Source organism: Capra hircus, chromosome 19, assembly GCF_001704415.2.
Source record: "Capra hircus breed San Clemente chromosome 19, ASM170441v1, whole genome shotgun sequence".
Lineage (NCBI taxonomy): Eukaryota > Metazoa > Chordata > Mammalia > Artiodactyla > Bovidae > Capra > Capra hircus.
This window is the reverse complement of record NC_030826.1, coordinates 39657138-39684249: the sequence shown is the minus strand read 5'-3', so window position 1 is coordinate 39684249 and position 27112 is coordinate 39657138. Positions and strand designations below refer to the sequence as shown.

The following is a 27112-nucleotide window of genomic DNA, read 5'->3' as shown; positions in this document are numbered from 1 at the left end:
GCCCCCAACTCTGGGCAAACTACGAAGCATCCGTGACCAGCAGCTCCCCTCCATGGTCCTAGCCAGGAAGGGCCCAGCCCAGGGCAGGCACAGTGGAGCCCAAGTCACAGTCCCTCTCAGCCTCTCTGTGCTTCCTGAGACATGGAGCGAGACAGGGAGCGACGAAGGGTGCCGGGCTTGCTGACAGGCACCACGGGAGGCAGCTGCTTGGTGATCTCGGCCACGTCCTGGCGGTCCACACACTGGCCTCCCAGGGCTGTTTCCAGTGCCAGCAGCTCCTGCAGCTGGATGGGTGTCTCCTCGCGCTCCTCCTTGGTGGCGCCCACCTTGGCGGGAGTGAAGATGGGCAGAGGCAGCACCCGCTGGTAGGGCAGCTGGTATTCCTGCAGCCCACGGCCGAGGATGCCCATCCGCATCACCAGCCAGGGGGAACGCTGCACCAGCGCCTGGCACTGCCCCTGCCGGTGGTAGGTCTCATGGCGCTGGGCATCCTCCTCATGCAGGGAGCAACTGGGAAGGAGAAGCGGAGGGACACTCAGCCCCTGAGAGCTGCTGCCCGCCACTCACCGACGGGGCGACAGAGCTCCCTGGGGCTGCTGGAGGGGCGACTCCACTTTCCCCAGCAGGCACCCTCCTGGCCCCCACCCCCAGAACCCCTCAGGCTTTGTGCTCTGGTCTCATGAGTCTCAGGAAGGGTGCTCTGAGGGAGAAGATGGGGCACTCCTGACTGGCCAGCACTCACCCCTCCTCAGGCCTTGTGGACAGCGTCAGATCCTTCCACTCCGCCCAGAAGGCCTCTCGGCGCTCACAGTTCTCCTCCGACAGCTGGCAGCTCAGCTCTGAAGTGGCCATGATGGCTGCTCACTCCCTCTGGGCTCTCCTCCTCCCAGGCCCTTTAAATAGCCCCCTCCTCCCCCTCTTTCAGGGGCTATTTTCAGCCCCTCTGGCGTCAGATGCTATAAGCAGAGCCAAGACTCACTGATGGGGGACTCTGAGCCCAGGGCGGGGCTGGGGGGGTACCCAGATTCTGGCTGCCCCCAGGTCAGAGGTCAGCTTCTGAAGAGATCAAGATGCTCCCGTGGGGGCGGGGGTCCCCAGAGTGACACCTCCAGGTGTCTGACACTCCTCAAGACACTACCCGTGACCAGGCACATGCCCAGCCTCGTGCCACCTTGGCACTTGCCGTCTGCCCCACCCCTTCCCCTCGCCCAGGGAGGACATGTCTGTAAACAGAGCGGGAAACAGTAGGAACCAAGGCCCCCTCTGGGCGCTGTACCAGGCCGTCAGGTCCTGTCCCCGCTGCTCTCCTCTGCCTGGGCTCAAGGGCACATCACTCCCTCAGACCGTGCCCCCCCACCAAAAGGGACAGTGCCATTCCTCAGGCGTCTGCCCCCAAAGGCCTGGCTCCCAACTGCCACCACCTCACTGGCAAGGGCATCGGAAGTTAATTCCACCCCTGGGATCCTGGACACGAACGAGGAAGGAGGCGGCCCCCGACTCTACCCCACTCCTCAGCTGGGGTGAGATGGGACTCCAGCGGTTCCAGTGGGTGGCAGCCAGTTCTGGCTCCAGCCCCCAAATCAGCCATAATGAGGCTGTGGAGTAGGGGGCGGCGTCCACCCCCTCTGGGCCTCGTTTTCCTCACTTTCTGTTCACAGTGGCCTTACCAGAAGAGCTCTGGGGGCTGCCAGCTCCAAGGTGCCACCAGGCGGGGCCTGGCTCTGGTCCCCAGGGAGCAGGCCAGTTGAAGGGCTTGCAGGGACAGCCCCGCCCCCAGAGCAGCAGCGTGTGCGACAGGAGGCTGGCACACAGGGAGGAGGGCGTGGGGGAGGAGCAGCGGGGGTGTCACTGAGTGGACAAAGCAAAGGGCACCAGGAAGGCCAGGGGCAGAGGCTGTGATGAGACCCTAGCAGGCAGGCCCGTGGGCACCCTCTTGATTACTGAGCACTACACCCGATCCTTGGTGCCTTCGTCTTACACAGCTTTAGCAAAGTGGGAAATGGAGGCTCAGGCAGGCAGACCTGCCCGGGGTCACATGCCTAGCCGGGCCCAAGAGGCAACACCCCCACCCCTGAGTCTACGCAAGTTAGCACCTCAGGAAGCCTGCAGGGAGGGAAGGAGGGCCATTTCCTGGTGGTCCCAAGTGTGACGGGCAGAGAGAGGAGGTGAGCAGAGCCCAGAGGGGCCTCAGTGACCCAGAAGCCCAGGCCTTGCCTCCAGGCTCCTCCCCCGCAAACCTTCAGACCCCAGTATCAGCTGAGGCCTACTCTGGCTCCTTCCAGGTCTCCCCCTACCTCCCGCCTCCCCATCCTGGGCTGGAGACCTTAACCTAACCTTCCTAGCAGGAGACCTGGCTGGGAGGCAGGGAATTTTTACCACTTATCTATCTGACCAGCTGAATGGGGCGGGGGTGGCGGTGGGGGAGCCACTTTGAGAATTGGGTCCCCAGCTGGCTCTATTCCGGCTCTGAGTGGGTAGGAAAGGGTCATGTGTAGGCTGTAGCAGGGTTCCTTCCCCTAGGCCCTAAGTGCTGCCCTTTTTTCACTCTCAAGAGGCCAGGCTGCAGGGGCTGTTTTTTGAGTTCCTGTTTTTAATTGGCTCAAATTACAAAGGTCCCCAAGGAGGCACTGGGGGGTGGGGGTGGAGGGCCGCAACCTGGAGAGAACCTGGGAGGCGCAGGCTCCCTGCCAGTGCCCACCACCCCCACCTGCCACCCACACCCCTACAAGTGGAAGTGCAAGTGGAGGAAGGTCCCAGACCCTTTAAATAATCCTAAAAAACCATGATGAGCGCGGAGCTCCCACACCTTCACACTGGGGATGAGCTGCCCCAACTTCGGTCCTGCCCAGGGTCCTCTCCCGCTGAGTCCGTGGCTCCCATTCCAGACCCCACCCTGGGCCAGGTAGGGGACAGTGGGTCTCTTCCTCTCAGAGGCAGGGAGGCCGTGTAACCACTGGCAGGAAAGACCCATTCGGCGCAGCGGCAGAGTCCCAGAGCTTGAGCCCTCAGCCGGCTCATGGCCGCCCCCAGGCGCAGTGAGGCTCGGTGTAGGGCAGGAGCTCAGGTCACAGCGCTGCTGTGGAGGAAGCTCCCCCCTCCCCACTGCCGAGGCCAGGTCCTCAGTGGGCAGCGGGAAGCCCGAGCAGTGCCCCCTCTGGCTCTGGAGGCCGTGGCGACAGGACCCTGGCCCGCAGGGTGGCGAGGAGGCACCCTTATGCCCGGGCACCCAGCTCTCCGATGCGCTGCCGCAGGTGGAAGGCAAATTCGAACATGGTGGCTGCGAGGCTCTGGTGGATGAGGTACCGGGGCAGGCGGCCCTGGGGGAGGCGAGGAGAAGTTCCAGGAAGGCCGGCCCTCGGCAGGGGCTCCCCCTCAACAACTGGCGCCCGAATGCAGGTGCAGCTCTGGCATGCAGCCGAGGCCGCCCTCTCCCCCACCCCTGGCAGGAAGAACATGCTGTGCCCGGGTCTTGGCATGAGTCACACAAACAGACCTGGGAGGGGGTGGGCTGGCAGCCAGCCACCTTTCCTCGGGCCTCAGGAGTCAGAGGTAAAGAGGGGAGGCACAGGGCCTCAGGGCGAGAAGACCATCTGGACCCTGCCCCCAGTTTCAGAGGAAGAAAGGAGGCGGAGAGCAGGGACGCCCAAGGTCACACAGCACAGTCCCCTCCACTCCGCAGAGCCTGCTTCAGGGCCCCAGCACGCCCACCTTGAGATCTGTATTAAGGATCCAGATGAAGGTGCAGACTCGCGGGTTACTGGCTGACTTGAGCACGATGAAGCCCCCAGGACCATTCTCTCCCCTGAGGAGAGACGCATTGGTGAGGGACCTTGGAGCCAGGTGAAACCCCTGATTCCTGCTCTGCCCTGACCCACCTTGGACTGGGGCAGAAGGGGTAAGGGAGCTGCTGGTTTGAGCAGGGCCAGAACGGGTGTCCCAGAGGCCACAGGATACAGGCCCCCACCCCACCTGCCATGGGGTGCTCGAATCCTTCTCCAACAGTCGATGTTTGCACAGCCCCAGGGGCAGGGCGTTTACCACCTTCCAGCTCCAGCTCTGAGAGCAGTGCAGAGCCTCGGGGCTCCACGAGGGGGCGCCTTCTTGGGAGGCCTCAGGCCTGAGCGGTAGGATTCCCATCCCATCAGCTCCCCTGCCTCCACAGATAAGGGAGCTGGCGCCAGGAGGGGAAACGAGCTTGCCCATCACCCAGCAAACACTGTGGTGGTGGTGAGACCAGAGCCCCGGGCTGACACGCAAAGAACAGCGCTCTCTGCGGAACCCCAAGACAGAAGGGGAAGTGTCGGGTATGTGGGAGGAGACCACCCACAGCGCTAGGACTAGAGACCAGGGGGGGCTGGAGGAGGCCGTGGAACAGGCAGCCGAGGACTCAGGCCTCTTCCTTTGGGTACCTCCAAGCACCATGAGGGTAATGCAAGGCCAAGGGACGGGGAGAACGGGATGAAAGGCAGGAAGGTGATGCTTCAGAACAGAGCCTCCTGCTGTGCTGGTCCCCTAGACCAGCCACCTCATGGCTCCCAGCCCCCTTCCCGGCTGGTCCCTATTCATCGCCATCCTTGGTCTACTCTGGAGCTCCCCGGAGCCTGGTGGTGGTTCCAGATAAGCAGGATTAGGGACAGTGGGACCGGGCACAGGAAGGCGCCCTCAGCAGGAGAAAGTGCACAGCTGTATACACCAGTCCTGCCCTATTCTCACGGCCACGAGGGGAGGAGCCAGTGCGCATGACCCCAGGCAAAGTTCAGCTCACCTGACGTATTTGTGCGTTGGGGGCTTGGCGCAGTGCGTGGTAGCGATGCCGGAGGACAGGTATCGGTCTCGGCGCCGCTCGATGCGTCGGACATTCACAAAGTCCCTGGAGAGGGATGATTAGATGACGATTAGATGATTAGATGCGTAGAAGGTCCGAGGGCAGGAGGCCTGCCTGAGGGGGCGGGTAGGGGGGCTTACCTGGGAGAGACCACGCCACCCGCGGCCCCTGAAGACACATCATAGGAGATGAGGGTGTTGTCTTCTACTCGCTGTAGGATCTGCGGGCGTCAGGGCCGACGTAAGGTGCAGCCACCCCAGGAAAACCCCAGGGAAGGGCCCAGCATCTCAGGAAAGCCCCCAGGTCAGACGGCTCTCTGCTCAGGCCCCGTAATTAGGAGCCACTTCCATTCACGGGCGCTGGGACCAACACTCTGAGCATTTCGTCCTTCCATCTTCTGGACCCCCTCTTGGAGGAAACTATTACCACCATCCCCATTTTACAAATGGGGAAGCGGAGGCCCAGAGTAGTTCAGTGATGCGACCCGGGTCCCCAGGGGGTTCACTGTTCACACTGGACCACGCCCTCACCTGCCACGTGGCTCTGCCCCGAGGGGTGCCAGGCCTGGGCTGCCGGCTCAGCTCACCTGGCAGGCGGTCACAGTCTTGTTCCACAGCACCATCCTCTCAGGCTGTAGGATCACCTCCTGGTACACCAGCTCCGCGGGGCAGGGCAGGAAGGTCTGGGGCAGGGCAGGCAGAGGGCTGGATGGTGCCAGATGTACTTGGGCACACCAGCCCCTTCCTGTTGGGTGGGAGAAACCTGCGGGAGGGTCCCCACACCACCAGGCCCTTCCTGGAGTCCCAGGCAGAGCAAGAGGCTCCAGAGCACTCTTTCCATCACCCACCTTCAGAATGAAGGTCTTGCCGTGAAAGGGAACCTCGATGGTGTACACAGTGTCCCCATATTCCTAAGGCAGGGACAGAAGGGCAGCAGGGAGGTGAGTGGAGGGCAGAAGAGAGCCGGGGTGGGGCAGGAATGGGTGACGGGCAGGGCAGGATTTTAACAGCCCAGAGGAGAAAACTTTAGGAGTTTGCGGGATATCTGAGCAGCCATTAAAAAACATTGGTTCTGACAAATGTCCTGCCATAAGGAGAGAAAGGCTTTTGATATCAAGTTAAAAGGCAGGAGCACAGCTGCAGCTGCAACCACGAAGGCCCGTGTCTCCTGGCCGCCGAGGCTGCCAGGGGAACTGGCCAGAGAAAGGGACCGGGATGTTTCCCCCGTTTTCCAAGCTCTCTGCCATCTTTCTAGATAATATTGTTTTGATCATGAAACAAAACACCGGACACAGCACAGAAGCCTGGCTTCCCCTTCAAAGCTGGAGCTGAGGCAGCAGAGCAGCAGGGGCGGGGCGGGGGGGGGCGGAGAGCAGGGGGAGGGGCGCTAGAAATGTCCAATCCAGGCCAAGGGGCTGACTCCAGGGCCCAGCCCCCTCCCCTGGGCAGAAATAGGGTTCCAACCCGAGCAATCTTTGGGCTTCTTTCTCAGGCCTCGGAAAAGGGAGGGAAAACTCCCTACAAGCCAACTCTCAGGGTCCCATGGGAGAAAGGTTTCTTACGTTATTCTTCTCAAACTTCCAGTTCTCTTCTTGGGCCAAGATCTGGTCCACCACCGTCATGGCCTCCTTCCCCTGAAGGATGTACTCCCGTTCCTGGCCAGGGAGGGGAGGCAGGAAGCGGTCAGCCTGGGAGCTGCACCCCTCTGGGTCTTTCTCTAGACACTCCACACATCTCTTTCAAAGGCCTGATTCAGCTGGATGTCCAGATGCAGGGTCTGGGCTGGTCTCCTGTACCCTGTGAGCTCCTGGGGACCAGGTGCTGTAGTTGTTACCCCGGGGCCCAGGCAGGAAGGAGACCACTGGGCCTGACTGACGGTGAGCCAGACACTCAGATGGACACTGACAGGCCCTCAGGCTGCCTAAGGTCTCCCCTCCTCTGGGAAGCCCCTGCCCACCTGGCCGAGCCCAGTGCTGGCTCCTCTCTGGGGTGCCCACCCCAGGCAGGGGTAGGCAGCCAAATACCTGGGCAGAAAAGCTTTTCTTCCCAACAATTTCTTCATCGGATTCATTGTCAGATCCTGCAGAAAAACAAGCATGGGGGACAATGGGAAGAGGTGGGGAGGAGGGGAGGGGAGGTGAGGGATTGGGGTACAAGTGCAATGGTGTGTAGGGGGATGAGATTGTGTGTGGGAGAGGACTGCTCGCTCTCCCCAGGGTGCTGATAGGACGAGAAAGCATAGACCCAGCCATCCTGCTCCTCATAAAGCCCCTCCCTGGAGGTAGTTCCCCTACCCACCAACCCTCACCTGCAAAGGATTCTGGGGGTGAATAGAACTGGCCCTCAGACAGAGCGCCGGAGAAGAGCAGGGGTCCTCGGGCAACAGCAGCCTGGGCAGCAAGGTACCCTGGGGGGCAGACGTGGGCAGCCATCGTCCCAGACCAAGGACAATCATGCCTTGGCAGCCTAGGGTCCCCCAGCCCGGGCTCTCTTTAAGGCTCTTGGAGGCAGAGTTGGCAAGAGAGCTCAGAACTGGCCCTCATGCCAGAAACTCTCCTCTCTTGGGTGGGGGTGACCCTCGCTGCATCCCCTCACCCCCCAGCACTCACATCGCTCCTCCTCAGCCTCCTGAGGTAGGACTTTGAAGTCAAGGAACCAGGTCTCCAGCCAGGCGAGGACAAAGGAGACGATGGGGAGCAAGTAGCCGAAGGCCCCTTTGCTGAGCAGCTGCGGAGGGAGGGGGCTGAGCGCCACAGCCGGGGGTCACCCTGGACCCAGAGCCCCACCCCGGGGCTGCTGACTCTGGCCTACACCCCACTCCTGGTACCAGCTGCTTGGGCACCCCCTGTGGCACATGCCTCTGAGATGGAGGGATTAATGAATTCTACAGCAAGATACAGTAAGGTCAGGCTGGAGAAGGAACTTTCTGTTCTTAGGGTTTCAGCAGGGCAAGTGGGCAAAGCCAGTGAAGCTGACCCCTTAGAAAAAGCCAAGGGCAGGAATCCCCCTCACCCAACCCTGACAACAGGGACAGAAACCCAAAGTCAGAGAAGCAGTCCCTTCTTGGGACTAGCCCATCCCATAGGCTGGATGCCCACCAGACCAGCCAGACCCCGAGCCACTGACCTCAGAGAGGATGACCTTGACGATGAGGAATGCACTGGACACCAGTGTGGTGACCTGCCCAGGGGAGGGAGAGACAAACAGACAGAGCAAAGACGGAGCCTGGGGAGTAAGTCCTCCTCCATCCCATCCCATGAGCCAGCCCCACCAGGGCCCGAGAGCTGCCAGGAAAGTGGCATCTTACCGCAATCACCCACCAGTGCCGGAGCCGCAGCACGGCATAGCCCAGGAGCAGTCCGGAGAAGCGGAAGAAGGCCAGGACCTGGCAGGGGAGTGGGGGAGCCGTCACAGGCAGCCACGGGCCCCACCCCGGCTGAAGGCTGGCCGCCCCTCCAACCTGCTCCCCCAGGCTCCCCCAGGCAGTGTGCACGCCCCAGCAGAGAATGGCCGAGGCCAAGCCAGTGCTTCTTTGGGGATTACATGTGACCTCCTTGGACGGGGGTCTTGTCTTCCCCTCCCACTTGGGGCTCTCTGAAAGCGGGACCTCATTTGGGAACAGGCTTGAATACAGAGGGCTCCCTGATCAGATTAGGATGCGTGCTGCAGGAAGAAGGAAATCCAGCCAAAGACCCCTGTCCCTGCTCCCTCTCTGCCCGCAGGATCTCCAAGGCCACTCACAAAGATGTCAAAGAAGGAAGTTTTAAAGTTGTAGTTGATGACCTCCTGCTCCAGGTTCTTTTGGATGCCTGTGTTGGTCTGGAAGAGAGAGGTGGGTAGGACCAAGTCCCCAAGGCTGCCCTTTGTCCTCCCAGAGGGAGCAGGTGGAACTTGGAGGAGGGGCTGTAAATGCTCAGCTACCACCGAGGAGCCCTGAGGGACCAGGCGAGCTCAGCCAGGGGCCTGAGACCCCAGCGCTGAGACTGTTCCTCTAAGGATCCAGGCAGTCCAGACAGGCAGAGCTGAGTCTCCTGACACTCGTGAGCACACTGCCTAGGAAGGGGCAAGCCTGGAGGGCCTTGGGAGGTGATGGGCCCTATGCAGGCGCTATGCTGGCAGACAGGGAGCTGGGAGCCGGCCTCTCCCATAATTTCCTCTCCCTCCCACCGCTGCAGTGCTCCATCTTCCCAGCCAAGCATCCATCTGGGGTGACGGGGGCCAAGGGTGGGCAGTGGTATCAGACGGAGCCCCAGGTGGCAAATCGATTGATTAGGTTTGTACTTAATGGGCAAAATCCACCAAGCAGCTAGAGAGGATGGCATGCAGAGTGAGCAGCCTGGTCCTTGCCTCTGCCCCTGCCCTAGCCACCCACACATTTTCAATGGGGTCCCTGAGAACCTGGCTGGGGAGTAAGGAGTCAGGATGCCCATTGAGAGCTAGACTGCAGCCTGATGCCTCAGGCAGAATGGGGTGGCAGGCCCATGCCTCTGCAGGTGGGGTGCCAGCCCCCAGAATAGAGGGGCACAAGGGGACTCTGGGGGATGGAGTTTGGGAGCCCTGAAGGGGAAGACCCTTCACGATTACCTAGATCAGGGCTTCTGATCTCTGGAAGAGGATCTGAATTGGGGCGGTGGTGGGGGGATGAGGTGTTAAAGATACACAAGGTTGAGACACTGGGTCTGAATCTCGGGGTGAGCTGAGCATCTGGAATGGCTATAAAGCTGCTGAGTGATTCTGATGCTCAGGGCAAAAGCCAGCCATCTGGACAGCCCCTCACTGAGTCTCGAGCCCTGGTGCATCCCCACCCAATGCCTCAGCCTCAAGACCACTCTGCACCCCATGGAGTCGCCTTGCTGACATCACAACCCACCCCAGCCTGATCCTCCTCTTACTCCTCAGACTATGCCCTCTTGGGTTCCAGAGTCACTGTCCACAGAGCTCTCTCTTCCACGGTTTTTCTCTTTACAGAGAACTCTCCCTTGCCTGCATACCCACCGGCCAGCCCACTGCATCAGGACTCAGGACAGTACAGTTCCTGCCCCTGTTTTGCCAGCTCTGGCTGCAAGACCTTGGCGCTGGTCCTATAGCCTGGTCAGGGTCCTTGCATACACTGGGCAACACACAGTCTGATAGAAAACTGAGAATAGGGGCTTCCCTGGTGGGCACCTGGTGGAGCCGCCAGGGAAGCCCAAGGGGGTCGTCCAAAGGAATAAGGCTTAAGACCTCAGAAACTCTTCAAATGGCCCTGAACCTCGCTGAGCCTCCTCTCTCACCAGTAAGATGGTCCTTAAGGACCAGTGGCTAAGACTCTGTGCTCCTAATGCAGGGGGCCTCGGCTCAATCCCTGGGCAAGGAACTAGATCCCATGTGCCACAACTAAGACCCAGTCAAATAAGTGCGGTGCGCTCAGTTGTGTCCGACTCTTTGCGACCCCATGGACCGTAGCCCACCAGGCTCCTCTGTCCATGGCATTCTTCAGACAAGAATACTGGAGTGAGTTGCCATTTCTTTCCCCAAGTAAGTAAATAATAAGTCAAACTAAGTAAATAAAAAAATAAAAAAAAAACACTAAAAATACATGTTTCAAAGTATGAAAATGGCAAAATTGAAAAACTAGTAAAACTTTAATTGGCCACCAAGAGAAACATGATGTTAATTCTATGAACTGTTAAATTCAGCATTCTGAAACTCTTTGTCAAATTTGAAAATAACTTGGACGTTCGATTTTCTCACTCCACAAGGATTTTCACGTCTGCATGATGACTGCTGAGCTATTACAGCCAGTATAGCCATACCGTTGCCAAAGTAAAATCGCCAAACATTTTTTCAGCTCTTTTCTGTCAAGAAAATATTATACATACATTTAATGAAGGATGTGTGTGAATTTTAGTGCCCGCTTTGACGCTGGAAAGCAAAAGTGTTAGTTGCTCAGTCGTGTCCGATTCTTTGCGACCCCATGGACTGTATCCCGCTAGGCTCCTCTGTCCATGGGATTCTCCAGGCAAGAATACTGGAGTGGGTTGCCATTCCGTTCTTCAGGGGATCTTCCCAACCCAGGGATCAAACCTGGGTCTCCTCCACTGCAGACAGATCCTTTACCAGGGAAGCCCAAGGGGATTGTCCAAAGGAATAAGGCTTAAGACCTCAGAAACTCTTCAAATGGCCCTAAACCTCGCTGAGCCTCAGCTCTCTCATCAGTAAGATGGTCCTTAAGGTCACGGCTGTGGCTCCTTCTGGCTGAAGGTGCCAGCTCACCTCTGTGCACAAAGGAGCGTCACCCTCAGAGCCTTGCCTTGCTTTCCAGCTCAACATGCCCAGAATCAAACTTCACTCCTGAACCAGCTCCTTCTCTAAGCTCCTCCTCTGTAACAACAGTCATTGTTTTCCTGACCCCTGAGATTGAGACAGAGGTTCGTGACATTGTACAGGAAGCAGGGATCAAGACCATCCCCAAGAAAACGAAATGCAAAAAGGCAAAACGGCTGTCTGGGGAGGCCTTACAAACAGCTGAGAAAAGAAGAGACGCAAAAGGCGAAGGAGAAAAAGAAAGATACACTCATCTGAATGCAGAGTTTCAAAGAATAGCAAGGAGAGATAAGAAAGCCCTCCTCAGTGATCAATGCGTAGAGGAAAACAATAGAGTGGGAAAGACTAGAGATCTCTTCAAGAAAGCTAGAGATCTCTTCCAGAAAACCAGAGATACCAAGGAAATACTTCATGCAAAGATGGGCACAGTAAAAGACAGAAACAGTATGGACCTAACAGAAACAGACGATATTAAGAAGAGGTGGCAAGAACACACAGAACCACACAAAAAAGATCTTCATGACCCAGATAATCATGAAGGTATCACTCACCTAGAGCCAGGCATCCTGGAATGCAAAGGCCTAAGGCCAAAGGCCTAAGGTAGCATCACTACCAATAAAGCTAGTGGAAGTGATGGGATTCCAGTTGAGCTATTTCAAATCCTGAAAGATGATGCTGTGAAAGTGCTGCACTCAATATGCCAGCAAATTTGGAAAACTCAGCAGTGGCCACAGGACCAGAAAAGGTCAGTTTTTATTCCAATCCCAAAGGAAGGCAATGCCAAAGAATGCTCAAACTACCACACAATTGCACTCATCTCACATGCTAGCAAAGTAATGCTCAAAATTCTCCAAGCCAGGCTTCCACTGTGAAATTCCAGATGCTCAACCTGGATTTAGAAAAGGCAGAGGAAACAGAGATTAAATTGCCAACATCTGTTGACATCCATCGAAAAAGCAAGAGAGCTCGAGAAAAACATTTGCTTTATTGACTACGCCAAAGCCTTTGACTGTGTGAATCACAACAAACTGGAAAATTCTTAAAGAGATGGGAATACCAGACCACCTTACCTACCTCCTGAGAAATCTGTATGCAGGTCAAGAAGCAACAGTTAGAACCGGACATGGAACAACAGACTGGTTCCAAATAAGGAAAGGAGTATGTCGAGGCTATATATTGTCACCCTGCTTATTTAACTTATAGGCAGAGTATATCATCAGAAATGCTGGGCTGGATGAAGCACAAGCTGGAATCAAGATTGCTGGGAGAAATATCAATAACCTCAGATATGCAGATGATACCACCCTTATGGCAGAAAGCGAAGAACTAAAGAGCCTCTTGATGAAACTGAAAGAGGAGAGTGAAAAAGTTGGCTTAAAACTCAACATTTAGAAAATTAAGATCATGGCATCAGGTCCTATCACTTCATGGCAAATAGATGGGGAAACAATGGAAACAGTGGGAGACTTTATTTTTTTGAGCTCCAAAATCACTGCAGATGGTGACTGCGGCCATGAAATTAAAAGACACTTACTTCTTGGAAGAAAAGCTATGACCAACCTAGATAGCATATTCAAAAGCAGAGACATTACTTTGTCGACAAAGGTTCGTCTAGTCAAGCCTATGGTTTGTCCAGTGGTTATGTACGGATGTGAGAGTTGGACTATAAAGAAAGCTAAGTGCCAAAGAATTGATGCCTTTGAAATGTGGTGTTGGAGAAAACTCTTGAGAGACCCTAGGATTTCAAGGAGATCCAACCAGTCCATCCTAAAGGAAATCAGTCTAGAATATTCATTGGAAGGACTGATGCTGAAGCTGAAACTCCAATACTTTGGCCACCTGATGTGAAGAACTGACTGATTGGAAAAGACCCTGATGCTGGGAAAGATTGAAGGCAGGAGGAGAAGGGGATGACAGAGGATGAGGTGATTGGATGGCACCACCGACTCTATGGACATGAGTTTGAGTAAGCTCCGGGAGTTGGTGATGGACAGGGAAGCCTGGCGTGCTGCAGTCCATGGAGTCGCAAAGAGTCAGACACAACTGAGCGACTGAACTGACTGAGCTTGAGACCTGGAGGAAGGACACGTGCCATCCAGAAGTCTGACCCACTTTGCACAAAGAGAACAAGGGGAGGCTCGGAGAGGCTGAGTCCCTCGTTGAGCTCACACAGTTGCTACAGAGCAGAAGCTGGGACAGGGGACCAAGCCCAGGATGCCCTGGTTCCATGCTCCTACCTCTGCATCAGGTCCTGCTCTGCCCTGTCAGCACCTGGAGATTAGGTTCCACTGCCAGCTGGCCAAGCACTGCATGGCAAGGGTTGGGGATGGTGGTGGGCAGACCACACCCTGACAGGCAGCTCTGTCTCCAGACCATTAGGTGGAATCTCACCAAAACCAAAAGGCCCAAACTGGGGACACTGGAAGAATGCCCAAGGTGGGGAAGGAAAGCTGGGCGTCACTGGGAGTCTTTACAGATTGCCACCCACTGTTCCCTCTGCTTTTGGCACAGCGCCTGGGACACAGCCGGGACTCTGAAATGTTTGCTGAATGAATGAATGAACTAAGCCAGAGAGCAATGTAGAGCAGAAAGAAGACAAAGGCTCTGATAGCTCCACGAGAGCCCTCTGGGATCCGCCTCCTTTCTCAAGTGTGTCCACTAGGGGCCAGTGTGGTGCAGAGGTATGAGTTCTGGGGCTCGAGTCTGGGTTCAAACCTTGCCTTCTTCACACACTTGCTGAGAGACCTCGGATAAGCAACATAACGTCTCTGTTTCTCTCTCTGGAAAATGAGAACAGCTATTCTTCTAGTCTCATTCTTCATTTTACCCGGAAATCAATACACCCCCAGATGCAACCCTCCAAGACCCAAGCAATACCCCTCCCCCAACCTGACCTGCGCCCCCAGCCTCAGCCCCACTCACGTTCAGCTCAATGATCCAGAGCAGGGAGATGAAGAGCAGGTCGAAGGTGACGAACAGACAGAAGGTGCGGCGGACGTCGGAGATGGCCCGGCGCTTCTCCGGCAGTGGCGGTGGGAGGAGGTGCGAGGAGAGGCTCTGGCTGTGGGATAGCGATGAGCCCAGGGAGGCCACGGCCGGCAGGCTGCGCTCCAGGTCGCGGCCCAGCAGGTCCCCGGACAGCTTACTCATCCTGGTGGGCCCCCACCTCCAGCCGGGGTGGGCTGGGCCTCAGTAGCAGGGCTGCAGGGAGGCAGGGTGGCTGGTCAGGTCCTGGGGTCAGGGTCCAGGAGTGCCCGGGAACCTCCTTTGTCCATTCGAACGCAGCCCCAGGACCCCCATTTGTTTCCAAACACATCTGCCCCCCACCCGCGGCCTAACTGTGGCCCAGGGCCCTCTCTGCCTCATTTCCCTCTGCCTGACTTCCAGGCTGGAGGGGTCTGAGCATCCTTCTCCCTCTGTCCTGCTTCTTCACCTCCCCCACCCCAGGCAAAGTCCTGTAGCCCCATGGTCACCCTTTGGGGCCTCCTGGGTCTTCCCTGATGTCTGGGGCCACAGCTTGCTCCTGCCAAGCCCTGCCCTGTAGTTCAGCCTCTGGGCCTGTCAGCAGCCTCTGGGCCGGTCCCCACCCCCAGGAGAAGTCAGCCCCAAGCTCTGTTCTTTGTTTTCCAAGCACAAAGCCACATTCCCTCCCAGCAGCCAGCCCTACCCTCCCACCCCCTGATCCATGGCAACTGGGAGGGACTTCCTAGAGCAGTGTCTCTGCACAGGCCAGCCCTGGAGGAATGGTGGGATGACATCTTGGTCCCTTCTCTCCGCCACCCCCGCCTCAGGCCCAACCAGCTCTCTCCAGCATGCTCCTAATGGGTGGGCGCGTCTCCAGGCTTTCTCTCCCCCCACCCACAGCAACCACCTCCACGTGACAGCCAGGGAAAGCTTTTCAGATCATGAATCAGATCCTGCCATTCCCTGTTCACAACCCTCCAAGGGCTCCCCGCTGGTCTGAGGATAATACACCCTCCTCATGGTGGCCCTCGCAGGACGGGGCCTGCCTGGTTCCTCTAACCGCTACTCTCACAAGGCAGGGCCCCATCATCTCACTACGACAGCCACCCTGGCCTTCTAGGTCCCTTCAAGCGGCAGCCTGGTCCTGCCTTGGGGGCCTTACACCCAAGTCTCCCCAGTCCTTTCAAGTGGCAGCCCCAAGGCCCTCTCCTCAGAGCCTCACACCCTCCTTCCCCAGTCCCAGTGAATTTACCAGCATTCACCTTCTCCCCTGGTGGCTCAGAGGTTAAAGCTTCTGCCTAGAATGCGGGAGACCCGGGTTCGATCCCTGGGTTGGGAAGATCCCCTGGAGAAGGAAATGGCAACCCACTCCAGTACTCTTGCCTGGAGAATCCCATGGAGGGTGGAGCCTGGTAGGCTGAGTGACTTTACTTACTTGCTTACTTACTTCACCTTCTCCAGTCATCTCACTGCGTTCCATGTCCACACAGGGCAGAATGGTTCCTCCTATCCTCACACAAGACAGCCAAGGCTCCAGGAGGTGAATGGATGTGACCATCCATCCCTTACCTGCCCATGTGACCATGAGGTTGAAATCCTCATAAACCCGAGAGACAAAGTGGGCAGTGGGGCACTCCCTCCCTGCTGAGCTGCCCCCAGGCCTATGGTCCTTGCCCTAGCAATCTGCTGGCAGGGGCCCTCAGAGGCCCTGTCCCCTAGGCGGGGGAAGGAAAGGTTTAGGCTAGAGCAGAAGGGAGCTGAAGCAGCATGGTGGGGCTTGAGTCTCTGGGACCCCATAAAGAGTCTCCAAGTCTTCCCACATGCAGAACCAGGGTGCAGGTCTGGGGGCCACTGGAAGGGGAGCCCTGTATCTTTGTGCTTGATCCTGGGAAGGCCAAGATCTAACCAGTCCCCCCTCCATAGCCGTCCGTCCCCTCCACACATTTGCTGTCTGGTCTCTTCCATGCTTCAGCTACTAAGTCGAAAACAAGCCCCCATTCTGTGGCCAGCAGGGTTTCTGAGCAAGCCGGCTCACCCGTCCCTCTACCTCCATGCCAACCCAACAGTCAGGACCGACTGTTCTCCACAGAAGCACCAGTCGCTACTACTCTTTCGAGGTGCCCATGCTAAGCTCATCTGGAGGACACTGAAGGAAAGCTGGACCAGCTCTGGAAGGCGGGGCCAGAAGAGGCTGCTGGCAACGGGATCCCCAAGCATCTATCAGCCGGATCTGGTGTCAGGCCCCACGCTCAGCACCCCTCACTGTGACACAGCCGCAGCCCTAGGGCGGGTGACATTTCCTTGTCTCCAATAGCCCGCTTGTCTTCTGCTAGACCTGTCTCCATCTCTCCTCTCTCCTGTCTCTCTCACAAGCCACCTCTTCACCATTCTCTGGAACTGTCTCTGTACCCCCTCCCACGTCTGTCTTTATTCCGCCCCCTCTCTGGGTCTTCCTCTCCACCTCTCTCCCATCTGCGAGCGTCTCTCCACCCCCATCAGATTCCTCTCTCCGGTTTTCTCTTGCGTGTCTCTCTCTCCTTTCCTACCTGCCTCTTCCCTGTCTCACTGCAGGATGCTGCGGCCTCCCCACTGCCCCTCTGCCCCTGGGTCTGTCTAGTCTTGCCCCCTGGCTTTCTCCCTCGCTCTCTGGGGACAGGACTTGGGTGGCAGCAGCTTGGGTGTGAGACACACTTGGAGTGCAACAGCACTGACACTCACACCCCCAGACGTCCATGTGGAAGTGAGAGACACAGAGCGGGGCTGAGAGCAGAGGTGTTGGGGGAGCCCGAGAGAGCTGCCGACGCGGGGGGTGGGGTGGTGAGGGAGCCAAGCACAGGGGGCTCTGCAGCAGGGGTGAGGGCTTCCGGCCAACAGTTGGAGAGAGCAGGGTTCTGCGTCACCCTCCTCCATGAAAGAAACTGAGCATCCAAGTAAGCAAGAGCTGGAAGAGGTGAATGAGTTCAGGGGCAGCCATTAGACCTGAATAACTTTGGGCAAGTCCTTCTTAGCAAGCCTCCATTTCCCTATCTCGGAGAAAAGTCCTTTTTTTAAAAAATGTATTTATTTTTTAACTGTAGGGTAACTGCTTTACAGAATTTTGCTGTTTTCTGTCAAACATCAACATGAATCAGCCATAGGTATACATATGTCCCTTCCCTCTTGAACCTCCAGGGAAAAGGTCCATTAAAAAAAAAACAAAAAAAAACAACCTTTTAAACAAGAGAAACTTAAAACAACATCAACCAAAAAACCTTACCTAGGATCTCAATATATAAAACAGATACATTTGCAGGGCAGCAAAGGAGATGCAAACATAAGGAATCGGCTCACGGTCACAGCAAGGGCGGAAAAGCGTGGGATGGCTTGAGAGAGTAGTATTGAGAGAGAGTAGCAGTATACACGACCATACGTAAAAACAGATAGCCAGTGGGAATTTGCCATACGTAAAAACAGACAGCCAGCGGGAATTTGCCGTATGATGCAGCGAACCAAAGCTGGTGTTCCGTGACATTCTAGAGGGGTGGGATGGGGAGGGAGGGGGGAGGGAGGTTTAAGAGGGAGGGCACATGTTTATACTTCTGGTTCATACTGATGTATAGTAGGAACCACCAAAATATTGTAAAGTATCCTCCAATTAAAAATAAAATGATTTTTTAATTAAAAAAAATAAATGTTGATGTTTGGCAGAAACCAACACAATTTCTGTAAAGCAATTATCCTTCAATTAAAAAACAAATTAATTTTAAAAAAAGAAAACAGATAAAAACTGGGAACTCCCTGATGGTTCAGGGGTTAAGACCCCACACCTTCACTGCCAAGAGCGCATGTTCAGACCCTGGTCGGGGAACCAAGATGCCACAAGCTTCGTAGTGCAGACAGTAAATAAATAAAATGAATAAAAACAGGACTGTATAGGTCCTGCCATAGGATGTGGCCAGAGAGAGCCCCACAAGTCAGCCTTCCCTCAAACTCCATCAGGGGTCACCCTGAGGAACCTCCATGGGTGTGGTTTGAAAAACTCACTCAGATGACATCAGAAAGTTTTGAGTTCCCTGAGACCACCTGCCAGCTCCAGATATGAAAACCACCTTGGCCTAGAACTGCTCTCTATAGTCCTCAGAACACTGGCCTGGGGGGACGAAGGGAGGCGGCTGCCGGCAGAGCAGGCTGGCCTCCACCCTCCCGACAGGGGAGGCAAGAACGAGTGTCAGGGGGCTGCTGCCACCCAGCCCCCTGGGAGCAGCGCCCCCCTGCCAAGCCCACCACCTGCTGTCACCAGCCCCTCCCCAGCACCTTCAGAGGTGTCAGGAGGGGAGCAGCACGTGTGGCGTGAAGAAGTCGGCCTCGGCTGGCTGCAGACGAGACACCTGATGTGCTTGTGGAAGCTCAGCTGCTTGGAGAGAGTGGGGTGGGCGGGGTGGGCGGACTGGTGGTTTTTCTCATCCTGGGTCAGAAGGGTAAGAGGGGTCAGGGAGGAGGCGGCCAGGCAGGTCTCTGGGCACAGGGAAAGCTCTGGGGGCCCCTCACGCCCTCTCCCAGGCCTTCTCTGACTGGCCCCAGGAAACGCTAGCTTGGGGGCAGCAGGAGCTTTTGGGTGGGTCCCCACTCAGCAGACGACAGCAGGCAGCTGGTACCTCTGAGGCTGGGGTTTGAGTCTCAGTCCGCTCTCACCAGTCTTGCGACTGGGGCAAACAGAACATTCTGAGAATCAGCTTCTTCAGTTGCATTAAATAAGGGGAATGATAATATACTTAGTGCCACAGAACTGTCCACTTAAAAGTGGCTAAAATGGTAAATGTCATGCTGTGTATGCTTTCCCACAATAAAAGGCAGCATCTCCCATCTATGATTGCTACCGGTGATTGCTGCCCCATAGGCATTTATGGATGGAGAAGGCAATGGCACCCCAATCCAGTATTCTTGCCTGGAAAATCCCATGGACAGGGGAGCCTGGTGGGCTGCAGTCCATGGGGTCGCTAAGAGTCGGACAAGACTGAGCGACTTCCCTTTCACTTTTCACTTTCATGTATTGGAGAAGGAAATGGCAACCCACTCCAGCATTCTTGCCTGGAGAATCCCAGGGACAGGGGAGCCTGGTGGCCTGCCGTCTATGGGGTCGTACAGAGTCGGACACGACTGAAGCAACTTAGCAGCAGCAGGCATTTACAGAAGTGTCAGGGGAAGGATGGCTGCTGTTTGGCCAGTGGGGGTGAAGATGGAGCAAGCGGGTGGGCAAGGCTGTTCAGGTGAGAGGTGTGGGGGCTTCCACATGACAGTGATGTGTAATAAACTGCCCCCAAAGGCCTGAGTTGAAATCTGAGCTCCACAGTTCATGTGCCGGATGTCCCAGAGCAAGCTGTCCAAGGCTTCAGCGTAGGCTTCCTCCTCTGTGTGCACTATGGGCCAAGTTACAGAGGCTCCAGGCAAGCGTGAGCTCCTGGGGAGGGGGGAGGTGTCCTGGCTCCCTGCACAGGCTCTCAGGGGAAGCCCGGACTGACCTCTGATGCTACCCCTTCCCACTGGTGCCTGCCCCCCCAACCTCCCCCAGGGCCCGATCTCCAGTTCTTGGGTGGCTGGGGCACAGACAGGGCCCTTCCCAGGCCTCAGTCACACCCTGGGCTGGAAGCTCCAACCATCTCTCTACCAGTCTCTGGCTGACATTTCCTGACCAAAGCAAGTCTGTAATGCGCCTATGTCTGTCACTCACTCAGCAAGACTCTGAGGCTGCACCTGGAAACGGGGACTGGGGGATACCTGTATGGACCCTGGGCCGCCTGGTGGATCAGAGGAGACAGCGGTGAGTGGGGAGCTCGGACAACAGCCCCTGACGCCACAGAGTAAGGCCTTCATAGATGGGAGCCATGGCTGCCGACGCCACCTCTGTGGGCCTCTCCCCCTCTCCTCTGCCCAGCTTTCCACGGATGGTCAGGCCAACCTACACAAGTTCCAGCTAGAGCTCCCTCCACCAGCTCTGTGACCCTGAGCAGACGAACACCTCATCTATGTCCAGAAATGATTCTCACCTCAGAGCAGTGCAGCATCTCCAAACCCTCTCCCCAGGCCAAGGGGGCAGGAGACATGGGCTCAAAACATGTGCCCCCCCTTGTATGCATGAGCATGCTATCACTTCAGTCATGTCCAACTCTTTGCAACCCTGTGGACTGCAGCATGCCACGCTCCCCTGTCCATGGGATTCTCCAGGCAAGAATACTGGAGTAGTTGTCACGTCCTCCTCCAGGGGATGGTCCCCACCCAGGAACTGAACCTGGGCCTCCTGCGACTCCTGCATTGCAGGTGGGTTCTTTACGGCTGAGCCACTGGGGAAGCCTGGATTCCCACCTTACTAGTCACTGAACCTTTCTGTGCCTCGGTTTTCCTCTCTATAAAATGGGATAATGGTAGTATCTACTTCTTAGAGGTATTATAAGGTTTAGGCGACTTATTACACATAAGGACCCAGAACAGTCCCCGACAAAGAGTGACTGCTGTGGAAGAGCTAGCTAACGTGGCCCCTGTCTTATCTTAGGTGGAAACAGTCTCGAGTTCAGCCTCTGTGGGATGGCTGCAGGCCAGGGCTGGGCTTGCTCTGGATTGAGACTCTGATGATGCCCAGGTTAATGGAGAATCCACAGACGGGCAGGAGACAGAGGCTCTGGGTGCGGAAGAGGCTGGCCTCGGGTTGTATTCTGCCACTGGCCAGCCTGGGAGGAAGCTGGCTCAGGGAAGGAGGACAGCAGACCAAAGAGGCCGCACACCACCCAGATGGGCCAGGAGAAAGCAATCCGGCTGGCAGTGGCCCCGGCCAGCCCCCTGCAGACATCCTCTCCTTCACTCCTGGCGTCCGTTGCCGGAAGCTGTGGAAATGACGAGATTGGAGCTTGGAGAGGCCTGCCCACAGCCTGCCCTGGACGGGGCGGAGCCGACCCCAGGGGCACGTGGGCTTCCCCCAGTGCTGGGCTAAACCCAAATGTGGCCACCTTCAGGGCCTGTGGGGAGCGAGGTGTCAAAAGATCCCAGAGCCTGTAGAGAGCTCAGCGCCTTCCCCTCCACATCCGAACCATGAACAAATCCTTCCAAGTCTAGCCAGTGTCCTCCACTGCTCACCACTAACAGCACCCTGCCTGAGCCACCATCTCACATTTGCTACAGCTTCCTGACTGCCTCCTTGCCCTGGTCCCAAGTCTGTTCTCAACACAGCAGACAGAGGAACCCCAGTAAACGTCAGGCTGCACCTCCTTGACATCCCAAACTTCCACCAGCCTCCAGCTCCCCCACAGTAAAGGCCAAAGTCCCCGCCCTGGCCTACAAGCCTCCTCTTCCCCTGGTACCTTCTGCTCCAGCCACACTGCTCTGTGGACGCATCCAGCACACTCCTACCCCAGGACCCTTGCTCCTGCTGTTGTGTCTGGATTTCCTCCCCTTGGTCTCTGCAATGTTCCCTCCCTCTGGAGAGGCTTTCCCTGAACCCTCCATTCAGCCACAGCCTGCATCCCCTCACCCTGCTTCCTTCTTGACAGCACCCATCACCGCAGACATTATACGTTTACTGGTCTGCTTCCTGCCTGTCTTCTCCCACTGGATCAGGGACACCCTGCCTGCTCACGGCTGCTTGTCCGGTTCCAGCACCAGTCTCACAGCAAATATTGAGGAAGTGTGCTGAACGCCCACAGCATCACATGTACAGGTGCTCCTGCACACACTCACACCCAATCCTGGAGGAGCGGCCCCACCGGACCAGCCTCTGCTGGACTGGACTCCACCCTCAGTTGGAGTCTCGTGTTACCCAGAACCCGGGCTCTTCCTCCACCAGCAGGCAAGGGGGAGGACTGGTTTCCCAGGCAGCCTCAGGCAGGGTGGCTGCTCCCCTCCTCTCCTCTGAGCCCAGACTCACAGGGACAGACCTGGGGGCAGGTTTAAACCCCTAGGATATCGAGGGTGCCCACCACTCCTCTCTTGTGACGGGACTGACACCCCTCCCCCAATACTCTCCAGACACTGGCTATTCCCAGGACACCCCATGGCCACTTGGTCTCCCTTCAAGCCTCCAGTTCCGGGGCGGGGGATGGCGGGGGGGACACTTTTAACTCTTTAGAGACCAGTTCAAACCTCACTCCTGGACAAACCTCACTCTCAGCGCAGGCTTCCCCAAGCCCAGATCTCGGGACCCTGGTTCAGCCCTTCAATCCCCACACCCCTAGACTTGAGCCTCAAACTCATCTCTCCTTGAGCCCTTGAGGCCCAGGTCACAGTGTTTGGCCATGCACACGTCAAGTAGGTTCACCGGCCTGTGGACCACCCTGGAATAAGGGAAAGGGCATAGATTTGGGGGTTGGTCAGGAGACCTGGAGTCAAAAGCCAAAGGCCATTCTTTATTACACTGTGTGCCTTTGAGTCTCTCTGAAACTCAGTCTTCTCATCTGTAAAACGGGGATGGTAGAGTGCCCACATCACAGAGCTATTGAAAGAATTAGAAATGACAGCTGCAATGTGCCTGTGTTTAATTAACAGCAGCTAAGACTGCCATCGGCGGCCATGGGAACAGTGTTAGAGGCAGGGCCCTGCGTCAGGCACATGCAGCACGGCACTCTGCCCAAACTGAGGGTCCACCAGTACTGCTGGATGGCAGGATGGGCCCTGATCTCAGGGAGCTGCCCCAGGATGATACATATTAGGCTCTCCTGTAGTTCAGGGATCGGTGGCCTATGCCATCAGCCTCCGCACAGTTGGCTTCCCGGTCCCTACTCTGCCCCACCAGAGGGCTTGGGAAGTTCCCTGGAGAAGCAGGGAACTGTGTCCCTAGAGAGTCCAGGACACAGCGGCAGTGACAAGTAAGATCTCAGAGGCCAAGCCAGGCTCTTTCCCTTTTCCTTCTGAGGAAGTGAACAGGCCCCAGTTAAGCCAAAACAGAAACTGTATTCATCACGGGACGCTCCCACACTGCCCTAGCCCAGGAGGTCCTGAAGTACAGTTTACAGGGCTTTCCTTGTGGCTCAGCTGGTAAAGAATCCACCTGCAATGCGGGAGACCTAGGTTTGATCCCTGGGTTGGGAAGATCCCCTGGAGAAGGGAAAGGCTACCCACTCCAGTATTCTGGCCTGGAGAATTCCATGGACAGAGGAGCCTGGTAGGCTACAGTCCATGGGGTCGCAAAGAGTCGGACACACTGATCGACTTCACTTTCACTTTCACTTACTGGGAAATCCTATCAAACTGAGATCTACTCAGCCCTTCAGCTCCCTCCACATGCCAGGCCCTATTAAATGTCAGAGATGTCCCTAGCTCTGTGACTGTATGACCCCAGCCTACTCAAGGGCTGGTGAGTCAGGCCCCACCCCACCCCTCAGTGCTGTTGGATAAAACAGGACTAATGAGGTTGAGTTCTCAAGGTCAGTTTGGAAAGGGCTGGTCCATCTTCCAGGGCAATCTCAGTCCTTTGAGCCCCTGCAGGGGTGGGCGTGGTTAAGAACAGACTCCTCCCAGCACTGGCCCTGACCAGCCCCTTCCCAGGCAGAAAAAGCTCAGAGGAGCATACAACAGTCAGGATGGTATACCTCCCTTGTCCCTTGTCCCACTGATGCGGCAGCTGTCCCTTTGGGGACTGGGAGCCCAGGGCAGTTTCTGGGACATGATTGTAGACCAGCAGTCAGAAGACAGTTCCTGCTGAGTGAACCTGACCTCACCTCCCAAGTCTCAGCTTCTTTGTCTGTAAAATGGGGCCAACAATCTGTGTCGTTGAATGCAACAAGTGTGAGCTGTCAAGTGTACAGAATTTCTGGTCTCACCCACACCCTTTCCCCCAAACAAGTCTGAGTGTCGGAGAGCTCGGTTTACCACAGCAGGTAAACTGAGAGCCTACAGCATGCCAGCCACTGTGTTGGTCCCTGGGGTTATTCACTCAGGGGGTCCGGGTCTGGGAAGGGAGGCTGACAGATAAAGGCAGAGTGCCACGCTGCGATCAGCACCTTCAGGGAGAGATGAACAAAGGACTGTGGGCTCCCAGAGAAAGGAGCATCTGACCCAGGCTAGAGCTGGGGAGGTCGGGAAAGCCACAGGGAGGAGGAGCCATCTGACCCAGGCTTCTGCATCTATCAGCCGGAGGCAAGGAAGATGGGCACTCCGGGCTTGAACAGAAGCCCAGAATCTGGCTTATAACACAGGTCCAGCCCACAGGGCATGCGTGCTGACCTTACCCCTAGGGCCCTGCCCTCAAACTTGGGTACCAAGCCTCCAGACCTCCCCAGGGCATGGTCTCTGCAGGCTCCTAATCTAAGGGGATACTTCTTCGTGGCCAGGTGAAGAAAGGAATCTGCCCTCATGCCCACCTCAGCCCCCTCCCCTGAAGAAGCTCTTCAACTGGAGGATATAGCTTTCCTTTCTTTGAGCCCACCCTGGTCTCTGCCTCCCGCTGGTACTCATTCTCTCATTGAGGGCCCCTAACTGTCAGCTCCTCTGGAAAGTCACTCTTGGCCTTTTTCTTCCTTGGGTTCCCAGAGTTCTGTGTACATTTCTCTGGAACTCATGCTTGAAAGTGAAAGCGAAAGTGAAGTCGCTCAGTCATGTCCGACTCTTTGCGACCCTGTGGACTATAGCCTACTAGGCTCCTCCGTCCATGGGATTCTCCAGGCAAGAGTACTGGAGTGGGTTGCCATTTCCTTCTCCAGGGGATCTTCCCAACCCAGGGATCAGACTCGGGTCTCCCGCATTGGAGGCAGACGCTTTAATCTCTGAGCCAACAGCTTGGCCTCTAACATTTATCCATTTCCAGATTCATTTCCTGAGCAGAATGACATGGTATCTAGGTCTTCTACTGTTTTGAATCCTCACCAGTCAAACCCAGATCCTGCCCCTAATGCCCTCTACCCCAGCATTTTATTTACTGACAAAGAGTCAGGCTTTGGAGCTCTGAGACAGAATGAGAAGCCACATTAACTGTTCTCAGCAGTTGATAAAATTAAAAGTCAGAATCACTGTTCTTTATCCTTCTTATGTAAACAGTAATAATATTTAACACTCATTTACTGAGCACGCCTGTGCTCACTGTTTTAAGCCCTCAACATACACTATTTCATTTAATCCTCATGATAACTGTACTAGATAGGCACAGAACTATCTCCATTTGACAAACAAAACTGAAGCACTGCCTTCATCAATATCATAATAGTCCTGTTCCAGTTCAGGAGTCTGTATCCTCCATCATCACACTATTATGGACAGGGTGCTGCAGGGACTCAGATGGGACAATATTTAGCCTTGGGCAGGGGCGGTGATCCAGAGGTGATGCTGCCTGAGCAGAGCACTAAAGGTCAAGTAGAAGGTAGACAGCAGGTAAGAGGAGAAGGGACTTTCTAGGCAGTGGGGCTGGTGCATGCAAAGCCATGGAGACACAAAATGGCAAGGTGCGGGCAAGCGCATCCTGCAATGTCATATTATTGGACCTCAGGGTACACATAGGGTAGGAAAGAGAGCCGTGTAATCTGTGCTAAAGATTCAGCCTTTCCCATAGGGACTGGGAAACCATTCAAGGGTTTTAAGCAAGGAATTGACATTATGAGACATCTTTTTCAAGGACCACAAGAGTTACAGTTGGAAGACTGGGTTGCAGGCGGCCGTGAACTGGAAGTTCCTGCAAAGTCACCACAGTAATCCTGGTCAGAAACATATCAACAAGGGTGCTGACAACAGGGCCAGAGGCATGGGACCAGGTGCGAAGCATGTTAAGGAAGTTACTGGACTAGGTCACCTCTTAGATATGAGAACTGAGAAAGAAGAGGAAGCATAAGATAATTCTCAGGTTTCTGGCTAGGATGGGGTAGTTCGACTTCAGACAGACTGAGTGGCAGCTGAAGGAGAGCCATCCAACTGGTAGCTGGATGGCCAAGCCTGAGGCTCCAGGGAGGGGCTTGGCTGAGGCTGGAGATCTGGGTGCCTTTTTGGTATCCTAAAGTTGAAGCTAGGCTTCCCAGGTGGCTCAGTGGTAAAGAAGAATCCGCCTGCCAATACAGGAGCTGCAGGACACTCAGGTTCGGTCCCTCGAGGAGGAAGTGACAACCCACTCCAGTATTCTTGCTGGGATAACCCCACTGACAGAGGAGCCTGGAGAACTACAGTCCAAGAGGTCACAGTTACACACGACTGAGCCACTGAACACACGGACGCAAAGCTGAAACCATGAGAGTAGACGGGACCATTCAGATTCAGCGTACAGAGTAACGGGCCAGGGCAAGAGGAGACTGTGAAACGGTACTTCTGCAGTCAGAGGAGTGGGAAGAAAATAAGCGGATGCTGACGCGGAGGAAGCCAAAAGAGGGGGGGAAGGGGCACATATCCACTATTTCAATTACGGGTTAGTGTCACTCGTGTTATGTACCTTTAAGAACTCAAGAAAGATATCCAAGAGCCCTTCTGATGTCCATTAAGAAGTCATTCATTGCCATTTCCAAAGGAAGTTGAGGGAGCCCGGATGACAGTGAGACGGAGACCTACAGGAACTTGCAGATATTTTCCTGCTCATTCTTAACCCTGACACCTCCCCATAACCAGTTCTTGCTCTTAATACCCAGACACCACCCCCTCACAGTGAAAAGAAAAGCTATGGAGGGCGATCCGCGGCGCCCTTCCCGGACTCTTTCGAGTGGGCGGGGCCGCGGACTGTCAGCGCCGGAGACCCCTGAACCTCGCGCTGGGTGGAGCTGAGGAAGGGGGCGGAACGTGGGGCGCAGGGGGTATGGGAAGGGTCGGACGGAACCAGGAACGGACACCCGCTAGGGAGACGGGATCCGCAGGCAAGACGTAGCCCTCGTACCACCACCTGGTCCCAGTGACCTCTTGCGGACCCACCTGCTCCATGTCAGCCACGACCCCAGCTCTTCCTACCCGCAACCGCAATCTGACTCCGCCGCCCCAGCAGCGCCTCCGAGCGGAAAGGGATCTCCCGACGCCACTTCCGCCACTGAGTCCGCCCCCGAGAGCGATCCGGGACGTGCGTAGGACTGCAGCCCCGCCCATTCTCCTCAGCCCC

The 27112-nt window shown here is 56.1% G+C and overlaps 2 protein-coding genes across 4 annotated transcripts; both read right to left on the bottom strand.

Annotated features, from left to right (window-relative positions):
• On the bottom strand, positions 16–871 carry TCAP (titin-cap). The gene is given in 2 exon segments (NM_001285752.1): positions 16–510; positions 743–871. Coding segments are annotated over 2 exon segments (504 nt in total). The 5' UTR covers positions 853–871; the 3' UTR covers positions 16–116.
• On the bottom strand, positions 2571–27079 carry STARD3 (StAR related lipid transfer domain containing 3). 3 transcript variants are annotated; one of them, XM_005693748.3, is made up of 15 exons: positions 26932–27079; positions 14053–14331; positions 8566–8643; positions 8132–8209; positions 7951–8004; positions 7434–7551; positions 7133–7231; positions 6849–6904; positions 6387–6479; positions 5673–5735; positions 5412–5507; positions 4966–5045; positions 4766–4870; positions 3709–3802; positions 2571–3317 (listed from the first exon to the last, which is right to left on the bottom strand). In XM_005693748.3, exons 2-15 carry the CDS (start codon positions 14278–14280, stop codon positions 3213–3215), a joined length of 1347 nt encoding a protein of 448 aa, XP_005693805.1. In that variant the 5' UTR covers positions 14281–14331; positions 26932–27079; the 3' UTR covers positions 2571–3212. The 3 variants fall into 3 exon arrangements, with proteins under 3 accessions (XP_005693805.1, XP_017920495.1, XP_017920496.1); XM_018065006.1 differs by having other exon boundaries at positions 7951–8049; positions 26932–27054; XM_018065007.1 differs by lacking the exon at positions 26932–27079 and adding an exon at positions 14604–14794 and having other exon boundaries at positions 7951–8049.